The sequence below is a fragment of the Lynx canadensis genome, chromosome B4 (genome assembly GCF_007474595.2).
Source record: "Lynx canadensis isolate LIC74 chromosome B4, mLynCan4.pri.v2, whole genome shotgun sequence".
NCBI lineage: Eukaryota > Metazoa > Chordata > Mammalia > Carnivora > Felidae > Lynx > Lynx canadensis.
This window is the reverse complement of record NC_044309.1, coordinates 55,422,587-55,436,367: the sequence shown is the minus strand read 5'-3', so window position 1 is coordinate 55,436,367 and position 13,781 is coordinate 55,422,587. Positions and strand designations below refer to the sequence as shown.

Genomic DNA, 13,781 nt, shown 5'->3' with positions numbered 1-13,781 from the left:
TTTTTTTGGGAAATCCCTTGACAAGTGAAATAATTGTTTAAAGAAAGCCACTTATATTTTTAATGTTTATTTTTGACAGAGAAAGAGACAGAGCAAGCGAGTGAGCAGGGGATAGGCAGAGAGAGTGGGAGATACAGAATCTGAAGCAAGGTCCAGGCTCCATGCTGTCAGCACAGAGCCTGATGTGGGGCTCAGACTCACGAACCGTGAGATCATGACCTGAGCCGAAGTCGGATGTTTAACCTACTGAGCCACCCAGGCGCCCCTGTGAAATAATTGTTTTAAATAAACTGAAGAGTGAATTTGCTTTATATTCCATTTAAGATATGTCTTAGAAAGATATGAACTGCCTGCTACCACAGGTAAAGTCAAATTGCAGGTGTAACTTTTTGAGGGATTCAGGTTTTATTTTAATTTTCCACACCAAATTAAAGACCTGGGCCCCTCCTTCTCTTGCCACCCTCCAGCTTTATCTAAGTTGCCTGAAGGGGCCTGGCTTTGTAGCTGTGATGTCTGAAGTTTTCCTCTTTCCACTAAATTACTTAGTGGAAAGAATGCTGTATTATCTGTTGGTGTCTTAGGATGATATATTGATAGTAATGGAGTACTTTTTGCCTACATTCAGGAATAGTTCCATTAATGTAAGTCTTCTGGGATTGTGTAAGTGTTCTTATTTTCTAATTTTGTTGTAGCCATCTGCCTTAAATTGTCAAATATTCACACCATGAAGAATTTAAGTTGCTTCATTAAGATTTTCTGAAAGGCATCTTACTACCACAGTAATGCTGTTTAAAAAAAAACAAAACTAACTACTACTCAGGCTTCTTTATTTTAGCCACCTTCTTTGTATTTTTGATAATGAATCAATTTGGGTGCTAGTTTAAATTGTTTTATGATTCAACTGATTGTAATAATTATAGATGTTTAATTATAACTGATTCTAGATAAGAATTTGATAAAAGGTAGTTTGGATTATATTCCTGTCTGAATGGATTTATTATTAGAAATGTCACTGAGGTATTGCAAGATAATCTTTCATACAAGGAGACTGATAAGAATTAGAACTCCAAGAATACAGATGGTATTTGGGATTTTAATTTGATGTCATACATTGAAACTTTTACAATGTTCATTTTATTTTATTCATTTTATTTTACCTTTATTAATGGTGTGTTCTACTTCATTGGTTTATTTTTTTCCTTTCAGATGGTTAGTGTAATGCATAATGTAAATCTCTTTGATATGTCCTTGCTGAAGTATTTTGATGATAGAAAGTGCATTTAAATACAATTTACTGCTTCTCTACTTACAAAAAAAAGTACTTTCTAAGAGATATTAATTGTAATTTCTCCTCTGTACATCCCTGATTCTTAGAATTTTTAACTTCATTAGTCACTTCAACAGAGAAAGAAAAAGCAAATAAAACCTCACTCAGTTGTTTGTATACACATAGGTCACCAATGAGATGTTTGATTTTTATCAGTTGTATTAAACACATTTTTAATTTAACCTAGTAACAAAAACAGAAACATTGTTCTATTGTAAAATCAATGATGTTTTCAGAAAGTAGTCCGTAGACTATGTGAAAGACCTATTGTTGCCCATTAATGATAGCTCATGTTTGAACCTTGACAGACTGTGATTGTTGGGAATTTTCACTGGCCAGTAAAAAAGAAAAGGCCAGGAAGAGTTGAGCTCTTGATCTGCTTTTAATTTGAATTCTAAAAAATGAGGATATATTTTTAGAGTATATTCACATTTGATTTTTTCCCTCATGCATGAGTGAAGGCAGTACGTAGTGAAATAATTGCTAATATGAAGTATAGGATTCTTAGTTTAATATGCCATTCCTACCATTCAACGTAACTGTGCCCTTTTAGCAAAATTTCCTCATGAAAATGTAAATATTATATGTGAATATGTATCTGTGTATGTGAGCTAAATATATCTATACATACATATAGATATGATCTTGCAGGATGTCAGTTGATATCTTACAAAATTTCAATTCAGAATGTAGTTTAATAAATTATGTTTAAATTTAAATAATATATTCTGTTTGACAGCTAGATAAAAATTATCTATATTGTTTTATTAATGTGTTTTGAAAAGCAGTGTCCCCTTGCTTTGTTTTTTTTCCCAGTGTAACCTGTTTTTTAAGCAATATACTTGGTGTGCTAAAATACTGGAATGTTTACATTTGCTTATATCCATTTCATTCATTTTTCTTTGTGCTGTCATTTCTCATATTCTTAAGTACCACTATTACAGAAACAGTTCTGTTAAATTTTCTTTATGGAAAAATATAATTAATTACATCCATTCAATTTCAGAAGTAACATAAGAACTTTATATTTGACTTTTCACTTTTATGGGTGTTTTGTCCCTAAAATACTGTGTAGTAAGTAAGCTTTATGGTGATGAAAACATTTTAAACATCTTAAAATACAAATCTTAGTCTTTTTCTTATTTAATGCCACTATTTCTGCTTGCTATTTTTCTTATTCACAGTCCTAATTATTATTATTAATCTGATCATTTAAAACTATAACTGTATCCTGTCAAGTTAGTATTTAGCTATTCTTTTTAAATTTTGACTTGTTTTTTGCATGTTGGAGATTAAAAATTCCTCTCCCCTAACTAAAGCTCCTTTGAAATTATTTTAACATAACTTTGCTATCTGTTGTATGTATTGTTTTCTTTTCTTCCGCTTTGACTACAAATTCCCTCAGGTCTCCGCTGGTTCATCCTCCAAGCCATGGATGCCGCTCGACTCACAACAGCCCAATTCACACTGCTACTGGCTCACGACTTACTCAGAACTTCTCTGTGTCTGTTCCCACTCTCATCTATACTGGTACGAGACTGCTCAGACTCCAGAGCTGGGGAAGGCAGGCCACAGGCAGCATGGCTGCCAAGGGCAGGCAGGCAGGCAGGTAGGCAGGTAGCTTAGGTTAGGCAGGTACCATCAGTCTTTTCCTTCTCCTCCTTTTCTCACTTGAAGTCCAGCTGCAGTGAAGAAATCCAGTATTTAGCCACCGCAGAGGTTCTAACTACTTGGAAGTGAAAGTGTTCTTCTAGCTTCCAAAGTCTCTTCCATAGATCCTCTAAGAACCCTATTGTATGTATGTATCCTGTAAGTTTTTAGGGCAGTCCTCTAGGATTTGCCATTATTTCTGCATTTGGTTAGAAATAAAATTGATTACTGGATTCTATATGAAATAGCTGGCAAGGCTTCTGATTTGCTTATTTTATTATGTATAAAACCTGTTACATAGTAGGGTCTGTTTTATTCTGTGGAAGAGAGCTTTGGAAAACAGGTAAGCAACTATTCTGTGTAAAATATAATGGTTCTGTGTAGCTGTATTCATTTTTCTCTCTGTTGTGTTTTTAGCTGTGGCACTCTTGATGCTATAGGATAAGGAAACATTTTTCTTTTGAAGATATCAGTGTGTGCAAATATAAAAACAATTGTGAATATTTGCACATACCATTTGCAGCATCATTTTTTCTTTTGTAACTTAAAAAAAGCATTGTTTATTTGAAAGTATTTTCAGTCATGTATTCTTTTTGTTTATTTCTCCTTTTAATATTTTTTACCCCTTTAGTCTGTCATCTCATGCTTCTTTGCTTTTTTACTTGGCTTATTAACTGTTCCAGTGCAGATGATTATTTCTCTGGAGAATGATGAATGGTTAAATAGCAATTGGTTGTCTTTGACCTCATACCCAGCTCCACACTTAAGAAATGACTGCTGGCCCTGCCCAATACTTTCCTGGTGTTTGGATCATGCTGCCTTCCGTCACGTCCTTTGGCACATGATTGCTTAATATTTCTCCACCTTCTTCTGGCAGGATTCCCTTCAATGAAGATCCCAATCCCAATACTCACTCATCAGGACCCTCAACCCCTCTGAAAAACCAAACTTATTCCTTTTCACCTTCCAAGTCCTACAGTCGACAGTCCTCTTCTTCTGACACAGATTTGAGTTTGACACCCAAAACTGGTAAGGCGCTTCCACCCACCTTTTTCTTTTTCTTTTATTTTTTTCAAATTTGTTTCTGTTCTTTATTAGCTTTCCATCAAGGCTTTCCTCCTGTTTTTGGCATTTAAGTTAAAGGACAATGTGAATACTGATCATTTTCAGTTACCACCATTAAAATATGAAAATTTCATATAGTTCAGAAATTAGCTTGTTCAAAGATCTGCATTTATTGATTTAATCATAGTGTAGATACGAAGTTCAGAATTTATTTTTGCATGTAGACGTTTTTCATTTCATGCTCATATTGTGAGGAATAACATTCTAAAGCTTTTGCGTAGAAAGTAACACCAGTAGCTTGCAATCCAGTTCCTCATGCAGTAGAAGCATTTTTGAATTCATTTTTCTGTTTTTCTGAACTTAATTCTAAGATTTTATTATGAAAACATTTTTGGAACAATTGAAATGGTTATATTGGAGTACATATATCTATTAACTTCTTGTTATTTAAAATGTTTGGTTTTGCTACTCTTACTCTCTAGGTTAGAAAATAGCATTTTTGCTTTACTTACTCTTACATATTTCTCAATGTATGAAGTTTATAATTTTTCCCCCTACTATTTGTATTTTGATGAATAATTTCTGTGAGTTTTTATGAATGTTTTCTGATAAAAGATTGTTTAAAAAGTCAAATTATTACATTACTTCTTAAAGTAGAGTTATTCAAATCTTTAAAACAGTATTGTTAAGAAAAGTAAAATACAAAAATTAAAAGGTTAGTAGTTAGCAATTTTTGTCAATACTATCTTTGTCTTACAGTTTTCTCTCCAGATTGATGAAGACATTTTGTATAGTTCTTGTGTTGTTTTTATCAGTGTTAATAACCTTTTGTGTGTTAGGCAAGAGATTTATGAAATGATTCCAGATTTTATGAAAACAGTGAAAAGCAATCCAATTCCAAAACCAATGCTACTTATAAAGAAAGGGCATTAAAAAGAAAGCCTGTAGATTTAGTATCTACTTTTATAAATGTAGTCACAAAATGTGAGGAAGATAAATATGAATACCTAATTATTTGAAAAGAATAGCTTTATTTTTATATATGTATGTAATATGAATAACATCTAAAAATCATGAGATACTTTATAGTAATTGATGCTGTGGATTGTGGCATTTTAACCATATTTATGCCGTAAAAACTGAACCATTCAAACTTCAGTGAAAATTTTTTATTTTTAAATAAAGGATGAGATTCAGGCCTTCAAATTCATGCCTATCAAAACAAGGAGATTTAGATAGTATTTGAAGAATAAGTTTTCCTAAAAACGTTTTTCAGGCTTTGACTGCTGGCTATTTGCGTATTCCTTGTTACTTTTTCAGTATTCTTGTTTTCATTTTTCTTTGCCATACCACAAATGATTTTTTTTAATGTTTATTTTTGAGAGAGAGCACTAGTGGGGGAGGGGCAGAGAGAGAAGGGACAGAGGATCTGAAACAAGCAGGCTCTCTGCTGCCGCCAACAGCAGCCAGCCGGATGTGGGCCTCAAACTCAGGAACCATGAGATCAAGACTTGAGTTTGAGTCGGACTCTCAACTGGCTGAGCCACCCAGGTGCCCCCCACAGATAAATTTTTGAAAATATTTTCTTGGTCTTTCTGTTTCCTTTTCTTTAATTCACCAAAAAGTCCAAGTACGAAAAGATTATGAAGTAAGAAATTAACTGAATCAGATTCTCTTAGCTTTCTCTTAGGCAATTGTATTATCAATGAAAACTTTATTGCATTTTATTTTCTAGCTCCAAAGCTTTAGTTTTTAAAGATTTATGTATAATAGTTATTATTCTCATATATGTCTATATTCATCAGCTGCCTCTAAATAAATTATTTTGTTTTGCTACTATCATATGCTATTCACTATTTTTAGTAGCATACTTATAGAACATTAGCAATTTTTAGTCTTTTGGCTTTATCATGAGTCCCTAAATATCTTTGAATATTCCTGAGGGCCATTCCAGAGGAGATCTGAAATGGCAAAATTATGATTGTTTTAAAACTTCTAAAACTATAATTGAGCATGTATTTCATGTTTCTCTGCCTTCAAATTTACCTATATACAAAATCAGTCTCTTGAGAAATAGTGGAGATAAGGTGACTAGGATTGATTTATGTAAACTGGGGAGCCAGAAATAGAATAAGTTAATAAAGCTTTAGACTGAGAAAGTTGTTTTTCTATTTGTAGTTAAAGCTATCATCTATTTTTCATGTAGGTATCATTTAAAAAAATTCATATTGATTTATTTCTATAGTTTCTAATTTTTGACATTTTATCAGGTTTTATTTTCATATTTTTTCCCAAGTACTCAACCAGTAGGAATGGAATTTTAGAATACTAGTGTTAAGATATTGATTTGGCAGCTGACTCAAGCTAATTTTTTACTTTAAAAAAAAAAAAATCAGGCTTTTAACCATTTGTAGTTTTTGTAATCTAGAGAGTATTTGCACCTTAGGTATGAAAGTCTTTGTAAATGCAGTGTTATGATCAGACTTTAGCATTTGAAATTTAGAGGAAAAAGAAAAGTAGTAACATATGTCTCAAATCTGGATAGAAAGAAGCTAATGTCTATATTTTTTTAATTAATGATGGCAACTGTTTAATGTGGTCATTTGCTTTTTTTATGGGTATTCAATTAAAATACTCATAAGTGATATATTTTAGTAACATTTGAAGAACTGAACTTTGCCATTTTAAATGATGTTTGTATTTGAGGCAACAAGTTTCTGGCTTTAAAAATTTATGAAGTGCACATTTTAACTTTATGCATTCTTAAGCAAAAAAAAAGGGCAGGTAATTTAAGTGTTTTTGAGAAATCATCTCAAAGTGATTAGAATGGCATAAAATTCTAATTTAAATCCTGATTTAAAAAATTTTAATGAATGTGGAGTTTGTAAAAGTTTTGCTAAGTTTTAGACTATGCCTTTTATTTATATTATGTTGGGTAGATGGTCTTGCTAATGACTTCCTATGCTTAGTGTAATTTATGTAAGCATTTTAAAATTCATTTTTACTGTTATGTTTTGCTTCATCATTGCTTTCCTTATCCTGCATTTTCTGATCATCTTCTGAATCTGCATCTTTTCTCTGCTACTTTCCTCTACAGCACCTTACCCACAGGGGCCTAGGATTTACCTGTGTCCCAGCTCCCCCTCTCTCTCTTGTGGTTCCCTTCATCTTAAAAAGTCCTGTCTCCTCCTCTCGGAGTCTAGCCTTCCCCCTCATCACTCTAGCCTTGTCAGCCCAGTTCTGAGGAAAAGTGTTTCTTTCAGTGAAGAGCTGTTCCTGGCTGCTTCTGGTAGGATCACATTATGTCAGCTTTTTAATCCCTTTATTTTAAATCACCTTTAAAATGATTAATTATTTCATATTGTAAAGAAGTATTGGGTGTTTTATACAGGGCATACTTCTTATTTTTCTTATTGGTGGACAGAGTTAAATGATTAGAATGATCGTGAGGATGTGATTGAGGATTACTTGATGGATAATTATGAATATTCTGCTGAAATTATTTTATATACTAAAAAATTATATGTCTGAGGACATAGATCTGTATATTTCCAATGATTATTAGGTTCTCATTACTAGAGTTTCTGTTTTAGATGCTTTACTTTCTTTCCCTTCACACCAACTCCATTCACTTTGGACCTGCACCATCATGTTGCTAAGCCATATGGTTACATTAGTAAATTATTGTTTGAATCAGTTTAAGTCTCATTTTGGTGGTATTCTTTCATTATCCATTTTTTTTCTGTCCATTGCATTAATTTTCAAATTATTCTGCTGTATTTTCTTATGTTTTGTTTATCTCTACAAGATTACATTTTATTTTATGGCTTTCAGTATGCTTCATATAAAGATCTTAGTTTCATTTCTATGTTTAGTATTGTATAGTCTCTAAAAATCATGTTTGGGTTACTAAAAGAAAAATACGTTTCTTTTTTATTTTTAAAGAACAGAATGGGACTATACACATGCTAACATTTGTTTCCTTATCCAAGAACAGCTAAAAATGTAAAGGTAAATTAGTTCCTTTTTGAAGTCATTGCAGTAAATCTGACTGTCTGTATCTTCAGTTTTGAAAAGGTGGGATTGAACTGTTAATTCCAGTCTGTAGAGTGTTAGTTTCTCACCTATCCCCTGCTTTCTATAATTCTTTGACCATAATTGGTCTATTGGTATTATCAAAAGAATAAAATTAAAGTAGGGAAAGAAATGAAAAATTAAGTCTTTAAAAAAATACATCTAAGAGCTTGGGAAATATTCTTTCATCCATAACTATGTACATTTGTGATGTGTCTATTATATGTCTGTGATTTTTACTTTTTAAAAATACTTTTATGTTGGTTTTTACAAATGATTATTAAAAATTATGAATGTTAATAGTGTTTTGTCATGAACGATATATTTAGGAATGGGAAGTTATCAGAAAATAGATACAACTATATTTCAAAATTGCCTAAAACTCATGCTCTTTAGAGAATTTTGGAATATTTTAAGTGAGCACAATTAGTGCTTATCCTCTCTGTATTTACTTTTAAACATTCTTTTAGTATTCTTAAATTGTTAGCATAGCGAGGGACGGTTGATCCTTGAACAACACACCCCTGGACAAGCTGACATAAACTTATAACTTCTGATTCCCCAAAGTGTAACTATTAATAGCTTATTTTTGACTGGAAGCCTTATTGATAACATAAATAATCGATTAACACGTATTTTGTACATATGTATTATATACTGTATTCTTGCAGTGAAATAGGCTAGAGGAAAGAGAATGTCATTAAGAAAATCATAAGGAAGAGGAAGTACACTTACAGTACTCTACTGTATTTACTGGAAAAAAATCCACGTGTAAGTGAACCCGTGCAGTTCAAATCCATGTTGTTCAAGGCTCACTGTAATTGGTAGTATCTTGGTTATTTTATATTAGAAGACTCAACTATACAAAAATTCATCACATTACCATAATTAAAAAAATAAGGTTTAGAACAAATTGAGTCTAGAACCAATGGTGATCAGTATGGCTTTGACATCTTGCTTCTAAAGAAAACTTTGTGAATAAAATCGAGTAAAATACGTGCTATATGAAGTACTTTAAAGTTTGGATCATTTTAATAGATTTCGACTCATGATATTTATGAAGATGAATGCAATTGAAACTTTGTTTCTATAGCTGTTTTTTGGTTGTTATTTATGTACCGATGTTCTGTAGGAATGGGAAGTGGTAGTGCTGGAAAAGAAGGGGGGCCGTTTAAAGCTCTTTTAAGACAACAGACTCAGTCAGCACTGGAACAAAGGGTAAGAGTTGCTCAACATTCTTTATTCTTAAACTGTTAATGTGTTTTTTAGTATGCTTCCATGCATTTTTAACTTACTTCCATAAGCTAGTTTTGATCATGTACCTATAATGTAATTTTGCAGTCCATAATTTATTTAAGGTATCAAAGTAATTTGTTTATGAATAATTACTTTTAATTTGGAATAGTTCTGTAACTTTTTTGTTTTGTCCAGTCTTTTATTAGAAATAGTCTATTTGGAAATATCCATTGAATGATGAAGTCATTTCTAATTTTGCATTAAAATTATAGTATATAAAAGGAAATAGAGTTTTCTCAGAAAAAATATTTTAGTTGTATTATATTAAAATAATTCTTTAATATATTAATATGTTTATATGCTAAAATTATTCTTATGGCTGGCCAATCTCTTAGGGGTAAAAAATGCACAGATTCGTATTTCTACAGATTAACATAAACATTGTGGTTATTTGGTATGTGAATACATCTCTTTAATTATTATAAGTTTAATGTTTAGTTAACAATGTTAAATGGGAAAATGAATAGTTAAAATTTTTGGATGATTTTTCTCTTTTTATTTTTTGTTTTTTGTATAAACTTCATTGCTAAGGGAGGATCGCCTCATAGGTTCTGTAGAAGGCGGGTATGTTTCTGAACATGTGTGAGAGCCTGTTTCTTGTATTGGTAGCTTTTCTAGTTTTAATCTTGATCATTTAAGTTTTATTTAAGCTTTAACAAATGTTGCCAGCTTTTTTTCTTTCTGTAATGCAATTTTTAAAAATTTATCAGCACTATGAGGCTCATTTTTTTTCTCTTTAATGCAGTGCATGATTACTTATATGTTATGTCAGTTATTTTAAGGCATAGTTCATAGCTTTCATTATGTCTGATTTGGAAGTTATAAGCGTTTATAGAATTTTCTTTTACATGTTCCATTTTATACTAGCATTACAAAAAAAAAAGATAAAACATAGTAAATACCTACAAAAGAATGCATTCTATAAAACACAGGTATTTCTTCTCTAGAGTTTAGCTTTTGAGAATAGTTTTTTTCAGATCTTATTATTACAAACAATATAACAACTTCTTTTTTAGACTTTTTTTAGACTTTCTTTCCTGTGCTGGAAGTACCTGTATGCACTGTTTGCCCTTTAGACAAGGCTAGGGAAGAGGAGAGCTGAGCTAAGCAGAAGGATGAGACTTTAGCTGCACACAGTTGTTTGCTTTGTACCTATCAGGCAGCAATTCCCTTTGAGCTACTTTCACACCTTGCAGGCCTACCAGCTACTCTCCTGCAAAAGCCCACTTAACCATTCAAACCATTTGTTAAAACCAAATATAGAAAAAGACTAGAAACACGGAGAAGAGGGTCAGAGTGAAGGTGTGCGTGTTCACTTCTCATTTTTTAGGCTAGAATGCTCTTCCTCCTCCCCCACTCCCAGTATTACACTCTCTACAAAGTTCCTTACACAAGGAGCATTTCCTGTAATTATTGTTCTAGAATTCACAAGAACAGAAAAATTTGGGTTGCCTTGATGTTTGATGTGAGATTTTGCCTGTATGTTGTGCCTGTGACTTCATTATCTATATTAGGAACTTTTGAAAACACCTAGCTTTAAAAGAAAAGAAAATACTAATCAGTTAAAACTATTTTAGATTTAGTTTGGATAAAATTTATGTTTTCAAATATGGTTTTAAACATTCTTAAAGTTTTGGACACATTACTACATGAGGCATACATTATTAGATACTCTTCATGGAATTAACAGTAAAGATGTGGGAAAACTCTAGTTTTCATTTACAACTTTGTAAAACCTGAGTTGGCAATATATTTATGTTACCTAACCCTGCAGTAGTCACTTGAGTTTAGGAAACTACCTCTCTATCCTGGGTATATAAAAAATAGAACAAGCATTATGATCTTTAGCTTTCCTAAAAAGCTGTGGCTACCACTAGTATGTATGTGTTTGTTTTGGGAAAGATTTGTACAGAAGTATGAAGAATTCTCCCCATATGAGTTCAGATATGCCTTAACTCTGCCAACTTGAATACTAGATCAAATTGCACATATGATATACCATTTTTTATATTCATTTTTAAAATATTCTTTTCTACCCTTTGCCACCCTTAATAAATTGTATGGCTTTTTTTTTTTCTTGAGAAACTTTGTCCAGCATCTTTTATTTAATGAGTTATTCAAGTAGCAGTTATCAAAAATAAAAATGTTATCTTTTTTCTTTCACAAAATCAGTAAAAAATAACTTGACAAGATCTTGGTGATAGGTGTCAGATTACTAGGAGATAAGATATAGAGATAAAAGTTTTATTTAAATTTAGGTTCCACCTATGAACTATTTGATGTAAAGCAAATAGATTTATTTTTCAGTATGACTCTTCTTTCACCTCTAGGAAAAATGAAGTTACTTTTCAGATGCTGAGATGTATATTTTTCTTCAGTAAAGAAACCTAGTTGACTTGGTTTAACCTAGTATTTCCAAATATAGTTTACAATAGAATGTTCCACTTAAAATACCTGCTAGTGAGGAACATACTTTGGGAAACATTGATATAAAGCAAACTCTTTTGATAAATTATGATCTTTGCAAAAGTTGAGTAAAATTATGCAATAAATCATAGTAGGAACCTGGCATGGGGTTTTATATCTAGAAAGTTGACCAAGGTATCTCAGGATAATAAAAAATATATTTGATAAAAAATAAATGATTTAAATATATTTTAAGAAAAATCCTATTTAAATGTTAAAAAATTATTCCTATTGTGTTTCCAGATTTTCCAACTAGCCTGTCTTTGGACACATAGTATTAAATAGATTTATACTGTATGCACTTGGCTTATGTCAAAATATCAACATATGAATTCTTACCTAGGTAGCACAAGGGAAGGCACTTTAAATATTAGGACTCTTCAGAGAAAATGTCTTCTGTGGTCTCTGAGCAGGGGAGGGGCAGAGAGAGAGGGAGACACAGAATCCGAAGCAGGCTCCAGGCCAACCGTGAGATCATTACCTGAGCCGAAGTCAGATGCTTAACTGTTAAGTCTGGCACTTCCAGGCGCCCCAGAAGCTGTTCTTTTCAATGGAACAAAACCTATAAATTCATCAGGTGTTATGATAGACTAGAGATTAAAACCAGCTCCTTGCCTCACTGTTTTAATAAAAAATGACAAGAAGCCATATGATAAGATTTGTTGCTCATGTAGAGTCTAGGCCCTCTTAACTCTTACTTTAGGGTGTGGGAAAGATTATAAAGCATAATTTTAAGATACTTTGCAGAGGGCTGGCACTTTGTAAGTATGCCATAGTAGTCACTGGTGATGGGGGTGGAGATGATAGGTATTTAACAGTCCTCTGTAGGTTGATCTGTAGTTCTTATGAGAGAGTTATCTAAAAATGTCATTTTGGTTCCATAACAATGCCATTTTTTTTACGCCAGGGTAAATATTGGGTGTTAGAGTAGGTGTGCTGATTGGATCAACTGGGGACGTGTAGGACAGAGTTTAAATTGGCAGAGTGGGTGTCCATGTCTTTGGGCAGCCGTTCCCCTACTTTTTCTGCTATGACCACCAGCTCTAGTATGATGCTTTCCCACTTATCCCTTTATCTGTCTTCTGGAATTTGGGAGAAGAGTCAGAATCTCAAGTAGAAAAATCATTTAGGTTCATTTTTATACTTCTCTAAATTCTTTTTTGTTTTTTTGAAGTTATTTTTAAAAAATTATTTTTATTTTTATTTTTATTTTGAGAGAGAGGGCATGAGCAAGGGAGAGGCAGAAAGAGACGGGAAGAGAGAGAATCCCAAGCAGGCTGTACCCAATATGGGGCTTGAACTCACGAACTGTGAGATCATGACCTGAGCCAAAATCAAGAGTCGGATGCTTACCTGACTCAGCCTCAGGGACCCCTTACCTAAATTCTTATATGCACATGTTTTCTAATATGTCTATTTACCTAACTTATTTCTTAGTTTTAGAAGGAAGTACAGCTTTTCATGTAGCTTATAAAAATTTTATTTCCAGTGTCTCTTGTCCAGAATATTCAAAATGTTTAAGTATAAAGATTAAATGCAAAGTGTTTTTTTTATACTTTGACCTCAGTATTTTGAGAAAATTTAAAAACTGTGTACTTAAAGTTGAAAAACAAAAATCCTAGAGGCCTAAATACTTAAAATACTTAAATTTCTCATAGCATAAGTTTACTTATATATTTCCCATTTAAAACTTACATTTAAAAAGTTCAATTGGAAGTAAGGAGGTATTTTGACTAAACATTTTATAGTAATGTAATTGAAGTTCTCCTATCTTTTCATGGTTTTCCTTTTGCCTATCAGGTGGGCCAAACCTATCCATTTCCATAGATTGATTTTTAATTTTTCTTAATGTAGCCTAGGATTTTCTTACCCTTGTTAATTTAAAGATTCCTTACAAATTCTG

The 13,781-nt window shown here is 32.2% G+C and overlaps 1 protein-coding gene across 1 annotated transcript in view; it reads left to right on the top strand.

The window, feature by feature from the left end:
- C2CD5 (C2 calcium dependent domain containing 5) overlaps positions 1-13,781 on the top strand; it is a 100,317-nt gene that overhangs the window by 30,950 nt on the left and 55,586 nt on the right. Inside the window, 2 exon segments of the mRNA XM_030321929.1 lie at positions 3,855-4,006; positions 9,249-9,334. Coding sequence (XP_030177789.1) covers positions 3,855-4,006; positions 9,249-9,334 — 238 coding nt within the window.